This window comes from Peromyscus leucopus, chromosome 2 (assembly GCF_004664715.2).
Source record: "Peromyscus leucopus breed LL Stock chromosome 2, UCI_PerLeu_2.1, whole genome shotgun sequence".
NCBI classification, from domain to species: domain Eukaryota; kingdom Metazoa; phylum Chordata; class Mammalia; order Rodentia; family Cricetidae; genus Peromyscus; species Peromyscus leucopus.
This window is the reverse complement of record NC_051064.1, coordinates 55,160,519-55,169,670: the sequence shown is the minus strand read 5'-3', so window position 1 is coordinate 55,169,670 and position 9,152 is coordinate 55,160,519. Positions and strand designations below refer to the sequence as shown.

At 50.3% G+C, this 9,152-nt stretch overlaps 1 protein-coding gene across 3 annotated transcripts in view; it reads left to right on the top strand.

The window, feature by feature from the left end:
• Positions 1 to 200: 200 nt before the first annotated feature.
• The window catches only part of Rnf38 (ring finger protein 38), a 118,545-nt gene continuing 109,593 nt past the window's right edge, over positions 201 to 9,152 (top strand). For 2 of the 3 annotated variants that reach the window (XM_028894763.2, XM_028894761.2), the window contains exon 1: positions 407 to 492. Coding sequence is in view for 1 of the 3 variants with exons in the window: in XM_028894764.2 (XP_028750597.2) it covers positions 216 to 492 (277 nt within the window). In the remaining 2 variants the exon portion in view is untranslated. Of the gene's footprint in view, positions 493 to 9,152 lie in introns of all 3 variants that reach the window. The other variant, XM_028894764.2, reaches the window with a different exon arrangement.

The window sequence follows — 9,152 nt, the reverse complement described above, 5'->3', positions numbered from 1 at the left end:
CGGCGCTCATTGGCGGCGCGGCGCGGCTTCCCCGCCCCCCGGCGTCCCCGCCCCCTCCGCCGCCGCCGCCGCCGCGGCCGGGCTCCGCCTTCTGGCCCGCCGGGAGCCGCCTCCGTCGCCGCCGCCACAGCCTCCTTCGCCGCCGGCCCGGGCCCAGCCAGCGCCCGCCGTGCCGGAGTCGAGTCGCAGCCCGAGCTGCTGCCCGCGGCCCCGCCATGAGCGGAAGCGCCGCCGCCGCGGTCGCGGTCGCCGCCGCCGCCGCCTCAGCTGCCGCCGCCGCGGCCGCCGCCGCCGCGCACTTCCAGCCTCGGCCGTCGTCTCCCAGGCCGGGCCCCGCCGAGCTCGGGCCCCCGCGCCGCCCGCGCCCCCCGCCACCCCCGCCGCCGCCCCGGCCCGAGGCTGCCGCCGCCGGCCGCCTGAGCCCTCCGGGCCACGGGCCTCTTCGGACCGGGGCGCAGGGTGGCGGCGCCTGCGGCAGAGCGTCCGGAGCAGGTACGGGGTCCGCCGGCGGGGCGGGGCGGGGCGGCGCGGAGCGGGCAGTGCGGGGAGGGGCGAGGGTCAGTCCGGGGCAGGGGTCCCGCGGAGAGGGAGGAGCCTGGTCCGCCAACAGCTTTGTCCAGCCCGGGAGCCCCCCGGAGCCCCGCACCTCTGCCGAGCCGAGCGCCTCACAAAGCGTTTTCGCACCCGCTGGGCAGCCCCCTCCTGCGGGGTGGGCAGGGCAGGACCTCGGGAGGGATCGGCACGGCCGGGAAGGAAACTGAGGCTTACCGGGGGGAAGTGACTTGCCCAAGGTCACAAAGCCAGCTAAGAGTCGTGTCTTGGCTGGGAACCAGGGCCACCCTGGAGCTGGCGCGGGCCGCCAGCCGAGGGGGCTGGGAGGAGGCAGAGTCCCTAGCCCCGGAGAACTGGAGTGGTTGCGGGGAGGGGGCTGGGGCCTGCGCCCTGGCACACCCACCAGGGTAGCTAGCTAGCCCGTTTTGGGGGCCCGACCTGGAGGGGTGGGAAGGAGAAACGGGAGCTGCCTTGGGAGCTTGGTGCCCCGGGAAGCTGATTTGGGGAGCTGGAGGGAGAAAGACTCCTGCCGGGGGTGGGGTGTGTGTGGGGGTGTATGTGCTCCGAGAGGTTTTATTGAGTTAGTGGAGAAGAGCTTTGGAAACTTATCTCGGGGACCGTTGGTCTCCTCCAGGTCATGCTGCTCATCAGTGCACAGGCTAAGCCAGCCCAGCGGGAAAGGGGAAAGAGGCCTCCTCATAAGGTGTCTTTTCCAGGAAATTGCCCGAGTTTCGTTCCTGCCCCGAACACAAATACATACCTGGCCCTGGTAAAAAGCATGCAAGCCACGGAAGGCCACACGAGTTCTTTTCAAGATGGCCTGGACTTAGCGCACTTAGAGAATTCCCAGAGGAAGAGCAGCTGTCCCAGGCCTGAAGGGGGAAGGAAGTTGGGAGGGTTGGGATAAGTCCCCCTCCTGCTGTACAATGCAGGAAGGAGCAGTCCGTTTTCACTGGGGTGAGTAGGTGGGTTGCTTTTACTTTGAGTGCATCTTAGGAAAGGAGCAAGCATGTCAGTTCCAGAGGAGAGGGAGCGAGATAACCGACGGATAGCAGGCAGTAAAGAAAGTCCAGTAGCAGCCGTGGAATGGGGAAAAGGAGAGGGTATGCAGTCACCGAGGGGGAAGGGAGACGGAGGGATTGCTGAAGGGGAGGGAGGAGGAGGGCAGCTCTTTTGGAGAGAAAAGATTGTGATGCTGCCGAGGGAGTTAAATGTGATAAGTTTGACACGGGTCTCCGAGTGAAGAAGAAGGCTGTCTGCAGGGTAGAGTTTACCTATCGGTCTGACGTAATTCCGTGTTCTTTGAGTAAGGACAGTTGTAATATTTTTATAGACACACGCTGGCCTTAGCATCACCTCCCTTCGTTCTCACCCCTAAGGATACAGACTCCAAGTGCCTACGGTATTGTCTTGGAAGTAAGGCTTGACCAAAAGAGGGAGGAGAAAGACTAATTAGCAAATGAATTAATTAAGGCCTTTGTGCGGATTGACTCCTTAAAATCAGCTGTTTCTTTACCGACCTGCACAGGACCTGAGCGGTCCATCTTGGCCACTGCTGGAAGGGTGCTCTGGGGTTGTAATCCCGGCAGTGGAAAGACTGCAGTTGAGGGATCAAGAGTTCCGGGCCTGCTGCTGCTCACCACAGCATGCAGGGAGCCAGCAAGTTTGAAGCCTGGTCTACTTAGGCAGACCCTGGGATTTTGTTTCTGTGTGTGTGTGTATGTGTGTGTGTGTGTGTGTGCACATCACATGTATGCGGTGCCCATGGAGGCCAGAGCAGGGTGTCAGGTATTCTGGAACTGGAGTTACAGGCTGCTGTGAGCCTTCATGTGGATGCTGGGATTTGAACCTGGTTCCTCTGCAAGAGCAGCCAGTGATCTTAACTGCTGAGCCGTCTCTTCAGCCTCAAGATCCTGTTTTGAAATGTAATCAGAAGGTTGAGTGCTTGTTTAGCATACTTCAGGCCCTGGGTTCAATTCCTAATAGTGCAAACAAACCATGAGTGTAAGAAATATATAGTAGACATGTCCACATACATGCACATATATGTATAAGAAAATGTATGTGTCAGAGACTTGTACTCAGACAAATGCAGACAGGACAGCAGAGCACACCGCGTCATAGCTCACCGGGCGGAACTGAAGTGCTCTGATGAGGGCAGGACTGGAGGGAAATACACTTTGGTTGCTTTGTTGTTGCCGTGCTGGGGATAGACCCTAGTGCCTCCCACGTGCTAAGCAAGCACTCTGCCACAAAACTGTGTCTCCAAAGACAGGGTCTCACTATGCAGTCCTGGCTGGCCTGGAACTTGCTTTGTAGACCAAGTTGGCCTTGAACTTACGGAGATCAATCTTTGCTTCCTGAGTTCTGGGATGAGGAACTGTACTTTTGTATACTGTTAGCGGGAATGTAAGTGGTTACAACCACCTTGGAGAGCAGTCATGTAACAAATATCTAGTTGAAAGCTGGTTGACATACCCATTTATCTAAAACGTGTAAAGACAATAATAAATACAAAAGAAGTACAAGACTCCTGGCCCAGCTTATGGATGGATGGCACCAATAGGGCCATCCATGCATTTTTGGAAAGACCCTTCCTTGCCAGACTGAGGAGATGGCTCTCCAGTTACAGTGCTTGCCTTGAAAGCACGAATACCCAACTTCGGATTGTAAAAGCCAGCTGGGCAGAGTGGAGATGATAGATGTGCCCTGTGGGTCTCATGGCTAACCAGTCTAGCTATAGATTCAGTGAGAGAAAAACTGTGTCAAAACCCACGGTGGACAGTGGTAGATGGAGATACCAAAATGCCTCTGGCTTTCACATGAGCCTGCCTAGGCAGCAGTACCTAAACACACGTGCATTCATTCATTCGTACGCTGAATACACACGCCCAAGGTCCCCCACAACTGAACATTACAGGGCTGTGAAAAAATGAATAAAAGCAGCAATGGTGTCACAAACCTGTAATTCTAGTACTCTGGAGGTAGAGCAGGTACGAGGCCAGCATGGACTACTTAAAAACTTGTCTCCACCCCAGTAAAGTATAGCTAATGCATTAAAAATGGATGTATATCAGAAAGTTGATATGGATTGGGAAAACAAATCCCAGGAGAATTTTTACAAATTTTTTCCACTTGTATATTTTGAAAACTTGACTATTTGTGGTTATATACATACATAGTAATGTATGTACATGCATAGAAACTATAAAAATTCACAAGTAGTGCTTATCTTTGGGTAGAGAAGATGAAGCATAGGATAAGACTGGTATGTAAAGAGCTTTAATTATACTTAATATTACTTAAATTCAAATCAGGTAATTACAAATTAGGATTTGTTAATGTTGGATGTGGGGTATAGAGATTAAGTATATTATTCTAAATATTTTTCAGATGTTTGAAATATTTCTCATTTGTAAAGCATTTTCTTGTTTATAGAACACAGAATTTTATCCCATAACACCGGGTCTGTAACTACAGCGTCTAGTCCAGCGTGGTGTGGGGACAGTGGATCTGTAACTACAGCGTCTAGTGCAGCATGGTTGGGATCAGTGGATCTGTAACTACAGCGTCTAGTCCAGCGTGGTGTGGGGACAGTGGGTCTGTAACTACAGCGTCTAGTCCAGCGTGGTGTGGGGACGGCGGGTCTGTAACTACAGCGTCTAGTCCAGCGTGGTGTGGGGACGGCGGGTCTGTAACTACAGCGTCTAGTCCAGCGTGGTGTGGGGACAGCAGATCTGTAACTACAGCGTCTAGTCCAGCGTGGTGTGGGGACGGCGGGGCTGCTGCTCCTTTTTTACCTTTTCTGACCTGTAACCTAGTTTTGCCATGAGTAACTAAAAAAAAGAAAAGACTTTAAAAATTATTTTTAATTAAAAAAATATAAGTGTGGGTGTTTTGCCTGCATTATGACTGTGTAGAGCAGCGTGTCTGGTGCCTGAGGAGGCTGGAAGAGGGCGTTGGATCTTCTGGAACCACAGTTATGGTTGTGAATAGCTCTGGGAGTGCTGGGTAGAGTGGCCAGTTCTCACCTGCTGAGCCATGTCTTTCCAGCATGGCTAACTTTCATTTTGGGATTGCTGATGGATGTGGAGGATTCTAGATCAGCAGTGTGGGTGTTGTGAGAAAGTCAGTGTTGCTGTGCACTCTGACCTGGTAGGTAGAAGACGGGGCCCAGACACCTGCCTCGGATGCTCGCTAGAGTTTGAAGACTGGTTTTCATTTGTTAGAGAGCCCTGTCTCCAGGCCCTCCTCTGGGCTGTACTTTGTTACTGCTCCATGTCTGGGTATGGTTTGAACCCTGTGATGCTTACCACTTTGTTTGAAACAGAGTCCTTATAGTGCAGGCCAGCCTTCCTCTCCCTCTTCCTGCTTCAAGCTTCTGAGTGCAGGCCTAGGCCCCCGGAATGCTTACTTCCTTTGTGGAGCAGCTGGGGAGATGGCTGAGCAAGCCCGAGGACCAGAGTGCAGATCCTTGGCACCGGGCAGATGCCAGGCAGCCACTATAATCCCAGTGCTTGGGAGCTAGAGACAGAGGATCCCCAAGTAAGCTGGCTAGCTAGACTAGCCAGATTGGCAAGCTTTAGGTTCCAGTGAGAGACCCAAGGTGGAGAATCACCTAAGAAGACACAATGCCCACCTCTGGCCGCCATATGAATGTGTTCACACCTGGACACACATGCATTCCCAGCATGTGAACATGTATGTGTGGGCATACATACTACACATATGCTCATTCAGAAATTATGCTAAGGGTAGGATTGTATGTCATCACCCATAGCCTATTTTCTAACCCACCTCCCCTTAGAGGCAGTCTCATGTGTTTCAGGCTAGCACCAAACTTGCTGTGTGGCTGAACTTGAACTTCTAATCCTTTTGCTTACGCCTGAGTGATGGAGATGCTGGGGTTATAGGCCTACACCACCAAACCCATTTTATGCTGTGTTGAGGTTTGGTGCATGCCAGGCTAAGCTAGATACCCAACTAAGCTAAATCTCCAGTATTCTTTGTAGTTTTTTGAGGCAGGGTCTCATGTATCTCAAACTGGCTTCTAGTTTCTATATAGCTGAGGTTGGTCATAAACCCCAGGTTTTCCTGCTTCACTTCCCCACTGCTAGGATTTTAGGTGTGCATATCCTCTTGGCTATGCCCATCTTAATCCAGTTTGCCAATTCCTCTTAGGCAGGTAGCCAAGGGGCTCACTTAAGAGGACTTTTTATTAGAACTTACAGGCCTCATTGTCAACAATGTCACTTTCTAGTTGGGAGAAGAACAAAAAGAGGTCTAACAGAAAGCAGACCCCAGAAGGTAAATGTGTAGGGGTTTGAGAGGGCCTGGGGATCGACCTCAGAGCCTTGTCCATGCTCATAAGCATGCACCCCACTGGGCTGCACTCTCAGTCCCCACGCCCGCCTCTTCTCTTCCCGTTTATATATTCATTTTGTTGGGTGGATGCAGATGCAGAGGTTGGAGGACAACATTTAGGAGTCCATTTTCTCCCTCACGATGCAGGTTCCAACTGTTGAACTCAGGTCATCAGACGTGGCCACAAGTGCCTTTACCTGATGAGCCATCTCTCAGGTATCCGTCACTCCTTCTTAGAGAAAAGCGGCTTACTGAGCTGCAGATAATGGAGATGTTGGAGGTTTTGGCTTATTACCTACATTTGAGCTTCAGCCATGAAACCATATATAGAAGTTTTAGGTGTTAGGAAACAGTTGCTTGAGTTGCAAGTTTCTTCTCCCAAATTTACTGGTTTTCCTTAGACGTTATATCTTTAGGCTTGATTCATTTAAGAATTTTATATTAACCAGGGGTGGTGGCCTTTAATCCCAGCACTTGGAAGGTAGAGGCAGGCGAATCTTGTGAGTTCAGCCAGCTGTGTACAGAGCGAGATCAGAAAGTGCAAACTACACAAGAAACCCTGTCTCGAAAAACCAAAAAAAAAAAAAAAAAAAAAGAATTTATATTAGCCAGGTGTGGCACACACCTTTAATCCCAGCACTCAGAGGCAGAGGCAGGTGGATCTTTGTGAGTTTCAGGCTAGCCTGGTCTAGAATTCCAGGCCAGCCAAGGCTACACAAAGAAACGTGTCTCAAAAAAAAAACAAAAACCAGGCTGGAGAGATGGCTCAGAGGTTAAGAGCACCGACTGCTCTTCCAGAGGTCCTGAGTTCAATTCCCAGCACCCACATGGTGGCTCACAACCATCTGTAATGAGATCTGGCACCCTCTTCTGTATAAATAATAAATAAATAAATAAATATTTTAAAAAAAACCAACCCAAACCAAAATAACAACAACAACAACAACAACAACAACAAAGAGTTTTCTTTATTAGGTGAGAGTTTCTGAAGATGGAATTTGTGAAATGCCTGGTTTTGCTGAGGTGCTTTCTGATAACCCATTTTAGAGGTACAACATGGCTTCGGGTAGTTTTTAATCTTTTTAATTGGTTAATTTAATTTATTTTAAACAAGACAGCTATACATGGCCTCCAGAACAAGACCACCTATTTCAGGTAGCAAGTGCAGGTGGTGAATCCTTTTGTCAGGATGAGCACCCAAGGGCTGGCAAAATGGTTCAGTGGACAAAGTTGTTTGCCACCAAGTTTGGTGACCTGGGTTCGATCATTGATCCTCACATGATGAAAGGAGAGAACTGACCCCTGCAGGCTCTCCTCTGGCTTCCACATCTCACAATGACATTCTCCTCCCTCCCTAAATACGGACATTCTAAGAGATGGGCACTGCGTACCTCCGAAGGGCACCTGGTTCTCAGTCTCCCAGAAGTGAAGTCTTGCCTGGCATGGCCTGCCAGCTTTGGGCCTCTGGGTGCCGCAGGGACTGTATCATTCATTCTTCCTGTGGTTCTGTATTGGAGGCTGGCTTGGTGTGGAGTTGAGGCTCTGAAACAATTCTCGTGTGAATATTTCTTGTTTGTTTCTGTCTTGAGCAGGGTCTCATGTATCCCAGGCTGTTCTCAGATTTGTCGTGTGGCCTGGTCTGCCTGGAACTTGTGCTCCTCCTTCCTCCACCACCTGAGTGCTGGGATTACAGTCCTGTTTTACTTCGTGCATGCTAGGCAGGTACTCTACCAGCTTAGTCACATTCTGAGAGTTAACCCAGCATCTCAGTGAATGGTGAGTGAGCACCTCACTGCTGACGTGTGTTCAGCTCCCCACCGGGGTTTATCATTACGAGGATTTCCGTCCTGGCTTTCTACCACCACATCAGCCTGAATCAAAGAATCCAGCTTTATCTGCTGAACTTTATTATGAGACTGGAGAATCCATAGAGAAAAAGCCAGAAGATGGTGCATGGGAAACAGCAGGAGAGCTAGCCATAAGAAAGATGAGACAGGCGTTGGTAAAATGAAGACGAGAAGGGAGCAGCCTACCATATTTGCTGTTACGGTCACTTTGGGGGGTGTAATGTGATTTTTCTGTCTCTGTTTCCCACTCCTACAGTATAGCATTCCTGAATTTCATAGACCTGAGTCTTTTTAGCCAATTTAAAAAATATTTACCCATTTGTATTTTCCATTGAGGTTGTTTATGCTTCCTGCTGTTTCATGTTTTTCTGGGAGAGAGAAGGAGGAGAAGTACCAAGGACAGACCGGACTTCCCACTGCTCTTTTGGAGTAGAACAGAAATTGGAGTGATGTTGGGCAGGTGTAGGATGATGCTTCACTGTGTCTCTGTCAAGTCATGAGACAGAAAGCTATTTCTGCATTTCCACCTTTGTGGTAAAATACGTGTAGAAATTAAGGAGTGTGAGTGTGTGTGTGTGTGTGTGTGTGTGTGTGCGCGCGCGCGCATTTTGCTGAATATACTAATTGAGTTTGTTGAACAAATGAAGAAGAGTGGTAGGAGGAAGAGACGTCTGTACGAAAGAAAGAGCTGCAGGTAGTAGGTGCCCTGTGTAGGGTTTGGTATGCCCCTGGAGGTGAAGAGAAGGTGCCTGTCTGTCCTGCAGTAACACGTTTTAGCACCGCTTGCCAAGCAAGCTAAGCTTGGGTAGGCTGGAAGTAAAAAAAATTTCATTTTCATAGTTGCCTTCACAAATATCAAGGAGCTGAGATGCTTATCAGTAACAAATGAGTATTTTGTTTGTTTGGTTTATTGTTAAGTGTCTTGCTTAACATAAAAACTAGGTTTGTGTCCTTTTTCGATTCTCTCTCTCTCTCTCTCTTTTTTTTTTGGTTTTGGTTTTTCGAGACAGGGTTTCTCTGTGTAGCTTTTTGCCTTTCCAAGAACTCACTTGGTAGCCCAGACTGGCCTCGAACTCACAGAGATCCGCCTGCCTCTGCCTCCCGAGTGCTGGGATTAAAGGTGTGCGCCATTACTGCCTGGCCCCTTCTAGATTCTTATTGCTGCCTCACAGCATCTCCGAGTAGTGACAGTAAAGCACAGCCCGGGGACTGACTCGGTGTAGCCTCGGCCTTCATGTCAGCCAGTGCCGAGGTGCCGAGATGCAGGCTCCTTTCTTCCCCCTTCCTTCTGGGCTGAGTGTCAGGATGAGCTGAGCAGGATTCTTAATGGTCACCCATAAGAAAACCCCCAAAGGTGAGGATGGCTGAGACAGGAGGATTGCTGGAGTT